Raw genomic sequence first — 17,464 nt, 5'->3', positions numbered from 1 at the left:
AAAAAAGACTGATTGGGCTTTCCTGCAAATTTGCACAATTCCTGTTTAAAAAGGGCTTGTGTCTGTGTGTGTGCGTAAAAGTGGCGCAGCAACCAGGACGCACAGACAGCAGGAGGAGACGCTGCAGCACGATAATAAATGACACCGAAATATAAAAAACGTAAGCAGTAAACAGCCCATATAAAAGAACAGGTAACGTCGGAGCTTCTCGAGACTACAGTCGTTAATAATTTAGCGCTAACGCCCGTTTACTACTGGCGACATTAACGGAGTTAAAGCTTCACACATCGGTGGGAAAAAACTTTATTATTATTAATATTAAGAGATCAATTGGTCAATTCAAATGAAGATCGATTTGAATCGGATGCACTGATTATTTCAACCTAGCCCTGATATTTATTCTCCTTTTAGCTCTCATTTGGTCTCCACCAACTCTTAAGAATGATTCTCTTTAGCTGCTTAATGCTCCCCTTCAGTGAATGTTGTAAAACATTCTGTAAAACCAAAACTATGAGCTGAAGTGTCGCAGAAGTTTCTTAGAGCTGCAGAGTTGGTGATAGTTGTCAGGTTTGTTACTATAAAAGTCAGATTAAACCATCATTTGAGTCAGTGTTAGAAAATATGGTTTAACTTGGTTGAATTAATTTTGCAGAGCAACAAAGAGACTTATTAAAATCTGAAAGAAGGAGCAACAAACACTATAAATCTGAGAAATGAGTTACGGTAGATGTGAGTATTTATTCATGGGCGCTTGTTAAGTGATTCCTTTGTTGCTGTTTTGCAGTTGAAGACGTGAAGTGCAAGTTCAAGAACCTGCGGACAGTTTTCAACCGTGAGTACAAGGCGGTGCAGGCGAGCAAAGCATCTGACAAACCCTACGTGTCCAAGTGGAAACACTACCAGCAGCTGCTCTTCCTCTGCGAGTCCTGCGAAGAGGACGACAGCCAAGACGACCTGCAGATCCTCACGCCACAGGAGGACAAGGATCTGGAACATGGAAACCAAACGCCCTCCTCCACCCTGAGCAGCTTCTCCTCCAGCTCCACCCAAATCAACGTCAGGTTCAACAACTGCTCCGCTCCCTCCAGCGACGATGCCAAAACCAGCGCCGCGTACCAAATCTTCCTCTCTGAGTCTTCAGATAATCTCAGGCTAGTGAGCCAAACAGCTGCTGCCACACTCCCTGCCTCTCCGTCTACGTCACTGCTGGACACCAAACCTTGTACCTCTCCTCTGAATTTCTCTGGTTCAGTTCAGCCCGACAGCAGACTGAGCGTCGACTCTCGCTGCCACTGGAACGAGGCCAAAGTCCAGCAGCTCATCTCGTTTTACTCAGGTTGGTGGCATCTTTGATGTTACTGCTGAATATTTAAAAATAAAGGGTAGTGTGGGTGTGTGCAGACCAGGCAGACGCCTTCACTCCACTGTTACTTTTGTCTCAACAGTTAAGAATGGGATGACTAAGTATCTGGGTGCTGGTTTACAATAAAGGTGGCATGAGAGGAGTAATACTTCATAATGTGCCTTTTGCAGAGCACAGCTGTCTGTGGAACCACAAGTCAGAGAGCTACAGGAACAGGCTGTTGAGACAGAGCCTGCTGGAGACGCTGAGCAACCTGCTGTCTGACAACGAACCAGTTCCATTCTCAGGTAACAATGATGGTTATTTGTGTTACACTGTAGTGTGTCAGAAGAATAACTTTGACTTTAACACAGAGCGATATATATCTAGCAGCTAGCAGCCCCAAAACAGGCTGGGCATGTACGACTGTGACTTCACGTTCACTAAAAGTGTTTGTTTTTGTCACTGACAGGCTCAGATTGTTATTTCAGTGTCTGGCAACATTATGGAAAGGATCCCTACAGAGATAGAGCTTTGTGTGAAAGAGTAAGATGCTTTTTGTTTAACCAGAAAAACACTACAAATTACTATCACCAAACCCACCAGACTCCATTTAAATAAACAGTCATTTTATCACTGTAAGACATAGGGCTGACCTTCGACTCCAGTTTTGGACATTCGAAGCTTCGGAGCTCAGAACGAATTTAATTCGAAGCATTCGACGGGGGGTGGGGGCACGACTCTGCGGAGGTCCGCGCAGACTAAAAGCGGACGTCCGCAAGCCCTGTGTGCGCAAAGCTCAGATGTTACGACCACGCGGACTCCACTCCACGCACCAGTGTCACTCAAAAGACTGCTCGACGTGTATTTTTCACATCGCCATGACAGAAATGCGCAAGAATTGGGGGTAATGTAGTGTTTCACAGACATTTTTACAGGAAACTACAACGCGGAAGTGCGCTCGACTATGGAAGCCCGAATGACTGCAGACATTCCTCGCAGAGTCCACTCCGCTTATAGCGCACCCGAGTCTGTGAGCACCTTAAATTAAAACCCTCGGCGCACACTGCAGCACAATCAAACAGATACGCAACTCAGAGCATCATAAGTGTCTCTGACACCAGACTCAGAGCGGCTCTGAGTGCGCTTGTTGGGTTAGTGTTGCGTTTAAGGCCTCCCCCAAAAAAACGGAAAAAAAAGCGCAGAAGCTTCAATTTTTTTTTTTCACAATCGAATCCCATGCCATCGAACGAAGCTTCGAAGCTTAGAATTTTTTGGGTCAGCCCTAGTAAGACACACTTCATTCAAAGTCTACAGAAACAAAATAAAACACTCAAAAGCCGCCTTAGTTCGTCTTTCCACTGTTACAACAATCACCAACTCTGGTCTGGTAAAATAAACCCTTAATTCACCCAGTTAGATGTGAAAATGTACGGCCTGTATACATGCTAAAATGACTGTTTATTTAAATGGAGTCTGGTGGGTTTGGTGATGGTTATTTCAAGGCTGTTTCTGGTTAAAAAAAAAAAAAGATCTTACTCTTTAACAAAAGGTCTATCTCTGTAGGGATCCGTTCCATGATGATGTCAGACACTACGAATAATCTGAGCCTGTCAGTGGCAAAAACAAACAATTTAAGTGGACGAACATTGACAGTGGCCCATTAGTCAGTTAGACACAAACACGTGGGAAAATAGGGTCCAGGTTGAAAAACACCAAAGTTACCTTTTGACAAAATGATTCCTCACACCGTTTCCCAGAGCTGTGGAGGCTAACAGTTTCTGTAATTCTTCCTTCTTCAGTGGAAGACATAAAGACAAAATTCAGGAACTTGCGAACAATCTTCCAACGTGAACACAAGGCGGTGAGCTCAAACAAAACGTGTGGTTCGGAGGACTTTTACCTTCCAAAGTGGAAACACTACCGAGACCTGATGTTCCTCTGCGACTCCTGCGACGAGGACGAGCGTCCCGACGAACTCCACTTCAGCCAACCGCAGGAGTCCGCTCTCCTCCACCTGGACACCCAAGTCGTTAGCAGCCATTACCACGGTGCCAACCACACTGCTACCAAACTGAACATCACATCACGGAACCTTGAAGCACCTCCTTCGCCTACTCCCCCAGACTCTCGGCACTCCTCGCCCTCGTCCTCGCCCTCCACGTCTTCCTCTCACACTGACAGCAGAGTGTCAGGACGGAAGCGAGCGAGCCGTCGCCTCCCGCCCCCCAGCAGCGAGGTGCTGGACTTCATGAGGACGTTATGTCAAAGCCAGATGGTGTCGCCACATGCTGGGTTTCTAAAGTATGTGGAGGAGTGTCTGAACGAGACGCCGCCAGGCAAAGTGAAAAAACTGAAGAAGAGGATAATAGAGACGATCCACAGCGTGTCAGAGGAGGTTTAGTTCTCACAGTTTGTAAAGCTCAAGTCAGTCTCACTGGGGTTTTGTTTTTTTCTTCAACCTAAGTCTTAGCTTCCTTATGGCGATGACAACATGACTCATCAGCTGTCATCTCATTCCACATTGGACCTTGTTAGAAACCTGTATGAGGTTCAACAGGGTCAGCGTCTGTCTCCAACATCTCTGCAACCCAGTTAGTGATGAGAATACTGTCAGAAAGCCCTCTATATATATCGTGTGGCAGTATTGCTTCAGACAGACTGAGCTCTAATTGGAGAGAGCAAAGACGCCACACATACTAAACCTTTCAGCAGCCTTTGGTGTTGTGTAGCTGAGACTTTACACCTCACAGATAGACTCTGAAGTTCAATTGCTCTGAGCTTTTACCTTCTGGGTCAGTGACATTTCGGGATGAAACTAAGGGTGCTTCTACACCTGCCCTGTTTGGTTCAGTTCAGTCGAACTCAAGTTTGTTTCCCCCTCAGTGCGGTTCGTTTGGGCAGGTGTGAACACAACAATCACACTCAGGTGTGCACCAAAACAACCGGTCTGTCTCGGTCACTTATAGGCGTATATGCTGCCCCATAAGGCTTGGAGGAATTGCATCCCCACAAAAATTAATATCATCACATTTTCAGAATTTGCATTGACTTGACTACCAAAGCATCACTTCTTGTACAATCCCAAGAAACTAACGAGACGATGGCCGTCCACAATGTGACCTTAATTTGACAAGGGATAAATGAAAGTCTAGCTTATTGTTTCAGAGTTCCCAGCACTGTAAAACGCCACCTTAAAATTGCAACACAATCTTTGCAGTAAGACCTCAGCATGGCTGAATGTCAGCTGTCAGATCGGGCTGCCAGCTTTGTCAATATGCAGATCGTAAAGAGTGAAACTTACCAACTGCAGCACCTTAAAGTGACACTACAGTCTTTGCTGGAATATCACAGAAATTACATTCAGCTATTTCTAGCATAGAAAGTAAGAAACACAACTAAAGGTCTGTCCCAATACTAACAACACTGATGTGCACGTTCAGGCACCGAAATATGCCAACACACAGTACACCCAAAGGGTAAGTTAAGTATTTTCCAACTCTGTTTTCCCTGTTACCCTGTTTTGCACTTTTGCACTGTCAATTTAAGTCCACTGAAGTGCTTTTTTATCACTGACAGGCTCGGACTGTTATTTTAGGTGTCTCACAATTTCTGGAAAGGATCCCTACAGAGATAGAGCTTTATGTTGAGGAGTAAGATCTTTTTGTTTAACCAGAAACAGCCCTGAAAATCACTGTTGTAAAACCCACCAGACTGCACTGAAATTAAGTCATTTTATCCTCATTACACACACTTCATTTGAAGTGGACAGAAACAAAATAAGAGTCACAAAAGTTGCCTCTGTTTGTGTCTCCACTGTTGCAACAATCACCAACTCTGGTTTGGTTGAAATTAACCCTTAATTCACCCAGTTAGATGTGAAAACATGCTGCCTCTATACACACTAACATGACTGTTTAAATTGAGTCTGGTGGGTTTGGTGATGGTGGTATCGGAGCTGTTTCTGATCGAACAAAAATAATCTTACTTTTACAAAAAACAGTTTAACTCTGTAGGGATCCTTTCTATAACGATGTCAGACACTTCTCAATCTGATCCTGTCAGTAACAAAAACAAACTTTTAGTGGACGTACGTTGACGGTAAATATTGTCCCGAGTGATTAAATTGCAGCCTTTAAGGCTAAACTATCCATTTTACTTTAATAACATGCTAACAGCATATGCTAATGCGACTGCTTGCATGTTAACAGCACTAATGCTAACATTTGTAGCATTCCCACTTTACATTCATTCACTAATAATTAATATTTAATAATGTTTAGATATCACAAAGAAATCTAATTTACATACATGAACGATAATAATTAGAAGGTCATTACATATGTTTAGACCAGGGGTTGGCAACCTTTACTATCAAAATTTTTAAAAATCTGTCTGGAGCTGCAATATATATATGTGGCTTATAATGACGGCAACACAGACTATTTAATCCAAATTAGTCTATAAACATTCCTAATAGGTCTAAATTAGCATTCATCAATATGTTTTACAACAAAATAGTTACTCTGCAGTGGACTATTTATAATTTTTTGGTATTTAAACTTTGCAGCGTTTCTCTGTTTTCCTCCAAGACGCTTTCTTTTTCTTTTTTGGATTTGGAATCAATAGCTAGCCTTGTTAAAGTGACTCAAGCTCAGCCATCGCTGTTGAGATTCGGCAAATTTTCGGAAAAGGCACCAGGCCGTAGACGTATGACGCACACAGTTGATGAAATGCTAAAACTTTTTTTTTATTCAGTGTGTAGGCTGTGTAGGCATTTAAACAACTGGAAAATGTAAGAATCACTTAAGGGCCTCAACAGTGATGAACGAAAATTAAAATGTTAAGAAAAAATAATATTAATTTCTATATAATTTGTTGTCAAAGACACAGGGAGCCAATGGAGAAGGGTTAAAAAGCTGCAGATTGCCTACCCCTGATTTAGACTGTCAGAATGCTAGCATTAGCAAGTTAGCTCACTATGCTACACTCTGGAATATTGACTTGCCAAAGGTAATGCTAATATTAGCATGTTAGCATGTGTAAGGTTAGCATCTCTGCCACGATGGAGGCTTCCTGTTATGAAACAAAGTGTTTGACAAGTGGACATTTTTATCTGTTGGTGGAGCTAGAAGAAAAGTCAGTGTGTCACCAAGGCCATGTCAGTCTGAGCCACGTTGAGCTAACGCATCTTGGTATGGATACCACTTTCATTGGTGAAGCCACAACTGAATTAACCTAAAGACAATAGATGGACATACCGGTGTTCTTAAAGCACTACAGTATCTTAAATTTGTTGCCAAAACTTCACCAGAGGGCCTCCCCATAAACAAATAATAAATAATAAATTGCACAAGACTAGGAAAGATGGACAAAAATTCAACGTCAGCTTCATTCCCTGTGCTGAAATTACACTTTTGTGCCACTGTGTTGTTTTAAATGTCACAGTGACGAGATTCATTCCACCATTTAAAATGAGGGTTTATATAAATGCAGATTTAAAGACACATGTTTTAATATTTAGGGCTGCATTTACAGAGTGTTACACTTTTGTTTTCTGAAGAAAATTCAGAGAATATGTTCGAACAATGATCTGACTTGTCATATGCCCCTTTTATTTATTTTAGCTTCAGCATTTATAGGATAAAATCTGCAGTTTTGGAAATGTCGAGTTGGAAGACCTGCAGAGAAAGTAATCAGATTTAAATGTGCTCATCTTCATCATTTAACACGTTGTGATGCTAACGGGCGATTATAACATCTAAGTACTGTAACTTCTTTTAATCAGAAGTCTGAAACTGTTACTTTACCTTTTTTATTCCCAACTTGTTTTATTAGTTTTCTAATTATCAGCTGCTGCACAGCTACAGAAAATATTTAAAGTTTGCAGATCTTCAAGTAATTGTCTTTAAAAAAAAATCTATGCATGTAAAGATTTTTAAATGTTTCTGTTCTTATTCAGTGTCAAACATTTGGGTTTTGGTTAAAATCTTTTAAAGCAATAACGATTATTTTTTTATGACTTGCACATTTATATAAGAATGATTTATATTCTTTTATCTGTTTGGTGTTTGCACATGTTGGTTTAAAGTTGACTCAGTGCCTTATCAGAATCACTTTAACTGTATTTGAGTAAACGTGCAGGAATTTGTCTTTGCCTTTATATGTAATATAAAATATATTATTCAGTGTACAGAATAAAGAGCAGGGGAACGTGTGTGTTGTTTGGTTCGTCCTTGTTTACTTTGAAAACCTGCATCAGTAATCATACAGTTACTAGATAATCTTCACAAATTATTGTTCTGATATTATTGAAAGTATTATTTAAGGGTAATTATTAAAAAGGTCACTTGACTCCAGCTATCTATTGAATTAAAATGAAAGTAAGTACCTTCATCACTTCATTGCCATCTTGGAACATTTGAAGGGGTTGATATTTATAGGTTATCATGCAGTGGTTTCACTGGTCTGGCCCACTTCAGATCTAATTGGGCTGTATCTGGCCCCTGAACTAAAATGAGTCCGACACCCCAGCTTCGAAGGGTCTTCAGAAAAAGCAAGGTGCAATTCTTATGCTCACCTCTAGATGGCGACCTCAGATAACTACATACTCTAATGTCCACTTAAGAAAATAGTCCTACAAAAATGGCACTCTGTTGTTTAAAATTCGCTGCGATCTCAGAATCTCAGAGTTGAAGTTCACCTTCAAACCCTGCAGTTTAAAATTTATCTTCTCCTGTCAGTAAGGACAGTGTTCTGTCTTTTCCTTGACGTCTGTTTGACCTGAATCCATCAGACTGAGCCTCAGACAGAGCATCAACACTGTAGTCTCCTGATGTTTGATTAAACATCTTCTGTGTCATCTGAACCTGTTTTTATCCAGACACTGTGCTCCTGTCCTCTCTTTATAAACCCCTGTGACCTTTGACCCTGTTAGCTGATACACTCGATGACACCATCAAAGCACGTTCCCAACTGCCAACACAACCAGCTCAGGCTGAAGGACTGGCTGCTTCACCTGAACCTTACTGACTGATGTCACTGTGGATTAAACCTCACTGCCTGATGAAGACCTTGTAAATGTTGTGGATTCTGCTCTCAGATAAACAGATTACATGATCGTCCTCTGGTTGGGAAAAGCTGCTCTCACATGATCAGGCTGGAATGTGTGAAATCCCACTGCCAGCAGCCTGTTTGATAACAGTTAAGGTTTATGGGTCTCCTATTAATGAGTCAGGTTGGGTTTGGGATTGATTCAGATATGAGTAACAGATTGCAAAACTGGGCCCCAGCTGTGACCTGACTGCAGTTTGAAACTCCTCTAATGGCCACTTGAGGCTGGCTTCAAGAGCGAGTCAGTACCCATAGACCCCCATGCTAAAATGCCCAACTTAAGAGCAGAAATAAAATGTTTGCAGCCTGGTCTCTATAGCTAGTTTCAACATTCATGGCAGCGTTACATTTTTATTAAGGCTAGAAGTTATCCATAAGGGTGTAGCTGCTTTGAGTGATAGGTGGGTGCCGTCAGTGGACAAGTTGCCACCATGGCGACCATGATTAGGTGACATGACCATGGTTTAACCCCAAATTTGTAGAGTAGCCATCACTGTCGCAATTTCAGTGTGTTTTCAGTTAATTAAAGTTAATTGTAATATTTTGATCGCCTAAAAAAGTCTTGTTCATCGCTGTACTAAAGGACCATCGAAGGCAGTGGTTCCCAACTGGTGGGTCACAGTCCAAATGTGGGTCGTTGGTCCATTTTGATTGGACCACAAGTGACTCGCGAATGTGTCAAGTTTACAGTGAATTTCTAGCACAAGCTTTTATTCTGAAGTTCTGTTTCCTGCTGTAGGGTGAGTAAATAAGGGACAGCTATATAAAAGAGACAGAAAACTAGCTCGACTACGTGGCCAAAAGCAAGTATGACCCTGAATATATAAAATTTTGTGGGCCTAAAACTAAGGATGTTTTCACACCTGCCCTGTTTGGTTCGGTTCAATCCAACTCAAGTTCATTTTCCCCCTCAGTGCGGTTCGTTTGGGCAGGTGTGAACACAGCAATCACACTCAGGTGTGCACCAAAACAACCAGACCGAGACCTTCTTGAAGAGCTGGTCTCAGTCCGGTTCCAAAGGAACTCTGGTGCGGTTGGTTTGTGGTGGGTTCATCCTGGTGCAGCGGGCCCTGGGTTCCTCCTGGTGCAGTGAGCCCTGGGTTCCTCCTGGTGCAGAGGGCCCTGGGTTCTTCCTGGTGCAGATGGCCCTGGGTTCCTCCTGGTGCAGTGGGCCCTGGGTTCCTCCCGGTGCAGCGGGCCCTGGGTTCATCCTGGTGCAGCGGGCCCTGGGTTCCTCCCGGTGCAGCGGGCCCTGGGTTCCTCCCGATGCAGTGGGCCCTGGGTTCATCCCGGTGCAGTGGGCCCTGGGTTCTTCCTGGTGCAGAGGGCCCTGGGTTCTTCTTGGTGCAGCGGGCCCTGGGTTCTTCCTGGTGCAGAGGGCCCTGGGTTCCTCCCGGTGCAGAGGGCCCTGGGTTCCTCCTGGTGCAGTGGGCCCTGGGTTCATCCTGGTGCAGCGGGCCCTGGGTTCCTCCTGGTGCAGCAGGCCCTCATCAGGAGCATGCCCAGATGTTGTCAGGAGGTCATACAGGCAGCCGGGCGGCGTACATAACTGATGAGCTGGATCAGCGGGGATTTAGATTTTTTACTTTGATTTTCGGTGTGATTTTGACTCCAGACCTCAGTGGGTTGATGATTTTGGTTTCCACTGACCGTTGTTACCTCAAATTACACAATGTACATCAGTAAAAATTGGTGGGCATGTTGGGGGTGACGTATTCCTTTAACTTTGTGCTGCTGATGAGACGTTTCCTGCCACACACGATCCTCAAACAGCAGATACAAACTGTGGTTGTTGTGAAGCGTGTAAACGATTGGATCCAGCGGACAGTTTAATGTGGCTCTGCGCAGTAATCTGGTCCCAGTGTGAATGGAGACAGTGTCAGAGCTGCTGCTGCAGAGTTCAGCTCTGCTGTGAAGGATTGGATTACAACTCATCAGCACACACACAGGAAACACTGCGGAGCTGGATCCCTCTGTTATTCACACTTATTCTGTGTTTTTATTTTTAAATTCTCCTTTTTCTATAAGTTTCTGTTATTTTTTGTCATTTTTCCGTTTTTCTTTCCTACTTTTTTCCTCCATCTTGTCTTTTTCTTTATTTCCAAACCCTCCATTTCCTCCTTAATTCTGATTTCCTACCTTCCTCCTTCTTTCTTTCTTTTTAACTTGTTTAATTTTTCCTCCCTCGCCTACCTCACCCTCTCCTCTCCTCTCCTCTCCTCCCTCGTCCCCCCTCTCAGTCTCACTCCACCTCTCTGTGTCTCTCTCTTTTCTTCTGGCTCACTGAGTCGCAGTAAATCCTATTGTGATGCTAAACTGATTTTCGGAAGAGAGAGAGATAGAAAGAGAGGCAGACAGAGAGAGAGGGAGAGGGAGAGGTTTAGGTTTCTGTTTCTGACCATATCTGATCTGACCTTCGTCCATCTCCAACTTTTATGACTTTCTCCTGTCTGTAAACTTTCTCCCCTCCTCCTCAGACTCCTGCGGGAGCTTTCGGTGTGTTGTTGGGGGTCTGTTCTCCGGAGGATCAGCCGCTCTCTGCACTTCAGGAATGCACTTTGCAGGAAACGCAGCTCGGTGCTCGGACACCTCCTTCTCTCCTTTATTCTCACCGAGGAGTTATAAATGAATGGAGGAAATGCGCTCGTAAAGGAGACACCGTTTTGTGCAGTCCCCGGGCTGAGAGGACAAGAGGGGCCCGGAGAGAGCGCTCCCCCGGCCGGGCATGGAGAACGGCGTCCGGGCGGGGCTCCAGCAGCAGCAGGCGGCGGGCGGAGGAGGAGGAGGAGGCGGCTGGGTGCTGGTGGAGGCCCGGCTGCAGGGAGGAGCACCGTGGGGATTCACCCTGCAGGGCGGCCTGGAGCACGGAGAGCCGCTCATCATCTCCAAGGTACAAATCTGATCCTTACTGTGTCATCATATACATGTATGTGTCACATGTCATGTGTGGTATGTTCACCTCTGACATGTGGGGCCTCAACACACTACTGGGACCTGTTCAGTGTCACTGTGACACATAATGATAACAGCTAATCAAACTATATCCTATTAATCCACAAGACTAATGTTTGTTTGTAATTTATAAGTAAGGTCACTGGTGGAAGAAGTGTTCATCCCTTAAAGGTAAAAGTAGAAAAGATAGCCTGCTATCACCTCTGTAAAAGTCCAAGTCCTTAAATATCAATGTAATTGTAATAGCCTCCGTCTGAGCAGTGCTAGAGTGCAGTTTAAAGGGTACCTTTAAAGGGCAGGTTAAGGTCTGCACTTCCCTAAAGTTGGGTAGCTCAAAAGACACATATTTAAAGGTCCAGTGTGTAGGATTTAAGGGGACATAATGGCAGAAATGCAGTATAGTAAGTATGTTTTCTGTAGTGTATAATCACCTGAAAATAAGAAGCATTGTGTTTTCCTTATTTTAGAAAGAGCCGGTCTATATCTACTTAAAGGGCAGTAGGGCTGCAACTAAAGATTATTTTCATTGTCGACTAATCTGTTGATTATTTCTTCGATTAGTCGACTAATCATTTTATCGAAAAATGTGTTAAAATGTTGAAAAATGTCGGCCTGTCTCTCCCAAACCCCCAAAATTATGTCATCAAATGTCTTGTTTCATACTCACGCCAAAGGGTTTTAGTTCACCGTCATGGGAGAGTGTGTGAAGCTGCCAATATAAGCATATTTTGGGGTACTTTTATAGTACTTTTCTATGACTCAAACCGATTAGTCGACTACTAAAATAGTCACCAATTGTTTTAACAGTCGATTAGTCATCGATTAGTCGACTAATCGTTGCAGCCCTAGAGGGCAGGGGGCTCATTTCTAAAGCAGTGCATAGGATCCATACTGAAAATGTACCAAAAATGATGTGCGGCAAAAAATATTTGTCAGTTTCTACCTCACCATGTGCGTTGCCAGTTTTCCGTCACCAAAATGTTGTAATCATGGGTCAAAGTTTCTTCCATCAACTCTGTTTTTATAGATCACAACTTTTCCGTGGGAAGTAGCATACGCCTCTTCAGGCCTCATTTTGTGTGTACGCAATTTTTATAAATGGAACCCAGGGTCCGCCTTCATGGAGATCACCATGTTCCTACAGTAGCCCAGAACGGACAAACCAAACACACTTTAACATTGCCCACCGTAGTTAGCAGCCCCTCCATGACGAGAGCTTTGTAAAAACACAGATTGTCAAGATCATTTTGGCACGGTGTGAAGCAATCAGTCTAAACTAGGGGTCAACAACCTGACCTACATTCAAAAAAATAAATTGTCTAATGTAGATCAGTAGAAAGAAAATAGTTCCTACATGAAACTGCTCACAACAAGGTCTGTCTTATCTTGAGCAACCAGGTCATGATTTCTGGAAAGAGACATTGATGTTGAGTTTTCAGATGTAATTTTTTGGCACACCACAAGCTGAGAGACATCTAGATCCATTAGGGGCCGTACACATGCCGCATCTTTAACCGCTTGGAAAATGCGATGTCGGGTGCTGGGCGCTACTTTTGTACCTTTCTTGAGCCAGCTTTCAAGAGCGTGGCGGCAGGTTGGATCAGCGTGGGGTCAACTTTTCCATATTTACTTCTTTATTGAAGAAGGGAAAGATATCTGTCAACTATGATTGTTTGTTCCTTGTCACATGACATGTGGTGCACGCTGCTGCGTTCCAAAAGTTGAACTCAGTTTATCTCAGGTCTAAAAAATAGGCGCCCGGGAACACGTGCGCCGGCATCACTCTGGCGTTTGTGTACATCTCCTTACATTGGAGAGAAGGCAGACATCTCTATGGCTGATATCTCCAACACTGAACTGCCCCTTTAAAGTTACTCACCAATTAACAAATTATAACTGGCGTTGATTTTGGGGGATAGCAGCTGCAGGTGCCCAGTTACAGTAATGATGACTAACTGCTTGTTAGTCACATGTCTGCTGCCTTGAATCCTGGAGTTCCTGATTCAGAGCTTTTTGGGTGATTCGCTTAAAACAATGAGATGATGTGCTCAAAAGTTTCACTGTAAGTTTGTGTTCACGATTTACCTTTGTCTGTCGCCCTTAACTGAAAATAACACAATGCAAACAGCTGACTCTAGATGCTTTATACTGACTGGTGATTGGTCAGTGATGCTATCTTATCTCAGCTAAGTGAAGCTACTGTAAAAGGAAAGTGATCACTAATGATTCCCTCTCTGTCTGTACAGCCATGGTGGCCTCATTTTATTAAAATGCAAATCAGCAGGCTGGTGCTAGTGTGTGTTCGTGTGTGTGTTCATGTGTGTGTGTGTGTGGAGGTTATTCTGGGACGGAGGCCAAACTGCTGTAAAATAGGACAAGAATGTGAATTATGTGTTTTCCTGGGTGCTGTTGAACACACTCATGCTTTTATTCTGTACTGTACCCAGATCAGTGTTAGCGCCGACCCAACATCTGCCCGATGTCCGACCGTCTGTCGGTGTCTCTTTGTGTTTCTCAGCGTGGCGTCACTTTTCTGTCTTTCTCTTTACTTCCTTTCAGTCCCCGTCTGTCTTTCCTCATATTTCTTCATATGCAGCCAAAGTCCCTGTTTGTTGTCTCTTTCCTTGTTCATACAACAACACAGTTAAAATGCGGGATCACTAGTTTGCAGGTCATCGTCGTGAAGCCCTCCGTCCACCGTGAACCTCCTCTTCTTCCTCTTCTTATAGGCCTTGTCTACACATGTACAGAGATTTTTTCTCTGCGTTCCTCTATGAAGAGTTTTAGGTCACTCAAACAGAGATTTTTTTTAAGAATGCCTTCCAAAGTGTGGATTTAAAGAATCTCTGGTTGCCTTCTATCCGTGTGAAAACAATGACATCATCTATCCAACTCGTGTGTATCCATTGTCGCCTTGTGTAATGAGCATGCGCCTGAAACAACAACACCAGTTTGTTTTACATTTTGTTAGCACTGCTCGACTACTTTAGCATTGCTGCTCCACTTCTTGGACTTCTGTTGCACCTGGTGTTACTTGATTCACCTCAGCGTCCGCAGTTTAAAGTCTGCAAGAAACAAGGGTTTTGGGTCAGGACCAGCAGATGTTGGGACACGTTTGAGAGTCAGTCCTGTTGCCAGGAGAAAATGTTGGCTTTGTACATTTCTGCAAACCATAGATATGTTATAGTTGTTTGTTTCAAACGTATCATATCAGTGTGTCTTAAGTGACGTGATGTATGAGCTGACTTTGTCACCAGGAGGTGGAGGGAATGGTGGATGGATGGTGTGAGATGCCTACCAAGCTGCAGACCCCTAAAGACCAGTGTTTGAGGCCAACAAACAATGAAAGCAGTTACTTTTGAGCAAGTCATCGCTGCTTTACAAGCTGCTTTTTAGCCACCAAATGTAGGTGTTTTGTAGTGACCTGTAATGTGACCACTGTGGATAGTGCCATGAAAAGTGGTTGTTTTTTACCAAGACATCACTGCATTTCCTGCTGGGATAGTGCCACAAATGGCAGTTGTTTTTACCGAGACATCACTGCATTTCCTGCTGGGATAGTGCCACAAATAGCAGTTGTTTTTACCGAGACATCGCTGCATTTCCTGCTGGGACAGTGCCACAAATAGCAGTTGTTTCTTACTAAGACATCGCTGCATTTCCTGCTGGGATAGTGCCACAAATAGCAGTTGTTTTATACCGAGATATCACTGCGTTTCCTGCAAAGATAGTGCCNAAGCTGCTTTTTAGCCACCAAATGTAGGTGTTTTGTAGTGACCTGTAATGTGACCACTGTGGATAGTGCCATGAAAAGTGGTTGTTTTTTACCAAGACATCACTGCATTTCCTGCTGAGATAGTGCCACAAATAGCAGTTGTTTTATACCGAGATATCACTGCGTTTCCTGCAAAGATAGTGCCACAAATAGCAGTTGTTTTATACCGAGATATTACTGCGTTTCCTGCTGGGACAGTGCCACAAAAAACAGTTGTTTTTACTGAGATATTGATGTGTTTCCTGCAAAGATAGTGCCACAAAAAGTGATTATTTTTTACACAGCTGTCTTGCATTTACTGCCGGGATAGAGCCAAAAAAAATGTCGTTTTATACTGAGCTTTTGCTGTGTTTGCAAAACTGGGTATTTTAAGCCCAAACATGATCTTTTCCCACCCAAGTAGGAAAGTAGTTGTGTTAACCACAGCCGTGTTGAAACATTAAGAAAAATAAAGTTTTAACAAATGCACTACATTATAACGTACATATATAACACAACCGTGACCGTTTACAGAAATGTACAATGCCAACATTTATTCTGGTGATTGGGCTGACAGAGTGGAATTGTTGTCAATTATAAGTGGAAGGAAAACTTCTGCATGTCCAGAGCATCACTTGTATCATTGAATGAGCCATTTTGTCCTTATATCAGAGGGAAATCAATAGTTATGAGAACTTCAGCAGGTGTTTTTTAAAAGGTAATATAGCCTGTACGCTTCACTACATTTACGGTGAGTGGAGACAGCAGAAAACAGCTAATGTTGGAGCCTTTGGAGTCGTTTTTGAGTTTGACTGTAGACAGAGATATTTTTTTAAATGAAGGTCAGGAGGTTTTTTTTTTAATGGAGGGGGGATATTTCCCTTCTCAAAAACATCTGTACACATGTAGACAGGATCTTAGTCATCAAACAGGAGAACAGTTGGTCCTCCAACATGTGCTGACCAGTGGGACAGACAGCTGATTAAACCTGTTTCTGTTCCATCCCGCTCTCCATCATCACCTTCACTGTGTTTAATCACAACCACTGTTGTTATTTACAGATTTTAGCTTTCACTTGTCACAATAACTGCTCAGCTGTGAAACAGTGATCTGATTGAGCGAGGAATGATCAAATGAAGGGAACTGGCATGAAGCCACCGTCTCAGATTTTCAGATTAAAATGAGTTAGAGTGGTTAAACACATGAGGCCTTTTTCAGCAGGAGTGGAATAAGAGAGATTTGCCACCCTCAGCCTGTTTATCATCGGTGCGTTGGATTTTTTTTTGGTTTCTAAGGTGGGTTCAGAGGTCACAGTGAAGGTTTCTGTTAATCCAGGCGGTTCAACGCAGGTTAAACAGCCTTAATGAGTCTTAATCTGAAGGTCTCATGACTGGCATCAAACTGGATGTGTGCTCTAACACTGCTCAGGTTACATCGTCAAACTAAAGGTATGTGGTTAAGTTGTAACCCAAACTCTCTCCTGTGAATATGTACTACCTCTGTTAGTTCAGCTTTGATCTGCTCTGCTTACTGTGTAAAACCAGCAGCTCCATCACAGTTTTGAAAACTTGTACCCAATCTGAAAAAGATCCATGACGACCTTAAAGGGCAACGTCCGTACTTCTTAACCTGGACTCTATTAAGTAACTAATGGGAACAACCATTTCTGAAATTGGTCCAGTATTGAGAAACTGCGAAACAGGTCAATTTAACCCTTCAGGCATTTGTGCATTGTCAATTTATATCCAATGAACGTGTTTGTTTTTGTCACTGACAGGCTCAGATTGTTATTTTAAGTGTCTGACAACATTATGAAATCCCTACAGAGATAGAGCTTTGTGTTAAACAGTAAGATCCTTTTTGTTTAACCAGAAACAGCCCTGAAATCACCATCACCAAACCCACCAGACTCCATTTAAGGTTGGTGACTGTTGTTCTAAAGACAGTGACTGAGGGAGCCCAGAGCTAAGGAAGGGTCAACAGAAGCTCCACTGGGTCCAAACACGATTACCTCAGTTTTGCTTTCATTTAAATTTAAAAAATTTTGGGCCAACCAAGCCTTGATGACATTCATGCACTCGAGCAGGGGTGTCAGGGAGCCACAGTAGTTCTTTTTCAATGGTATGTAAATCCCCAAGAGTAGGGAGTTATAAAGAAAAAAGAATGGGCCCAAGAATTGATCCCTGGGGGACTCCACAAACTAAAGGGGCATATGATTGTAATGATTAAATGATATATTTTGGTGGTTTGAGTTGAAGGTGTGAGAAAGAATAGTATCAGTAACATTGTTAACACTGTGCTAC

The 17,464-nt window shown here is 43.1% G+C and overlaps 2 protein-coding genes across 6 annotated transcripts in view; both read left to right on the top strand.

Moving 5' to 3' along the window:
• LOC126395751 (uncharacterized) overlaps nucleotides 1-17,464 on the top strand; it is a 58,745-nt gene that overhangs the window by 5,877 nt on the left and 35,404 nt on the right. The window contains exons 5-8 of one of the 4 annotated variants that reach the window (XR_007570487.1): nucleotides 785-1,336; nucleotides 1,534-1,650; nucleotides 3,145-4,246; nucleotides 9,388-9,405. Coding sequence is in view for 2 of the 4 variants with exons in the window: in XM_050053453.1 (XP_049909410.1) it covers nucleotides 785-1,336; nucleotides 1,534-1,650; nucleotides 3,145-3,746 (1,271 nt within the window). In the remaining 2 variants the exon portion in view is untranslated. Of the gene's footprint in view, nucleotides 1-784; nucleotides 1,337-1,533; nucleotides 1,651-3,144; nucleotides 7,554-9,387; nucleotides 9,406-10,932; nucleotides 11,085-17,464 lie in introns of those variants that run through there. The other 3 variants (XR_007570486.1, XM_050053454.1, XM_050053453.1) reach the window with 3 other exon arrangements.
• Nucleotides 11,181-17,464, top strand: part of shroom3 (shroom family member 3) — an 85,935-nt gene continuing 79,651 nt past the window's right edge. For both annotated transcript variants that reach the window (XM_050053413.1, XM_050053414.1), the window contains exon 1: nucleotides 11,181-11,345. In XM_050053413.1, the coding sequence (XP_049909370.1) occupies nucleotides 11,181-11,345 (165 nt within the window). The remainder of the gene's footprint in view (nucleotides 11,346-17,464) is intronic.

The sequence above is a fragment of the Epinephelus moara genome, chromosome 9 (assembly GCF_006386435.1).
Source record: "Epinephelus moara isolate mb chromosome 9, YSFRI_EMoa_1.0, whole genome shotgun sequence".
NCBI lineage: Eukaryota > Metazoa > Chordata > Actinopteri > Perciformes > Serranidae > Epinephelus > Epinephelus moara.
The sequence above is the reverse complement of the archived record's forward strand: the minus strand, read 5'-3'. Positions and strand labels throughout refer to the sequence as shown.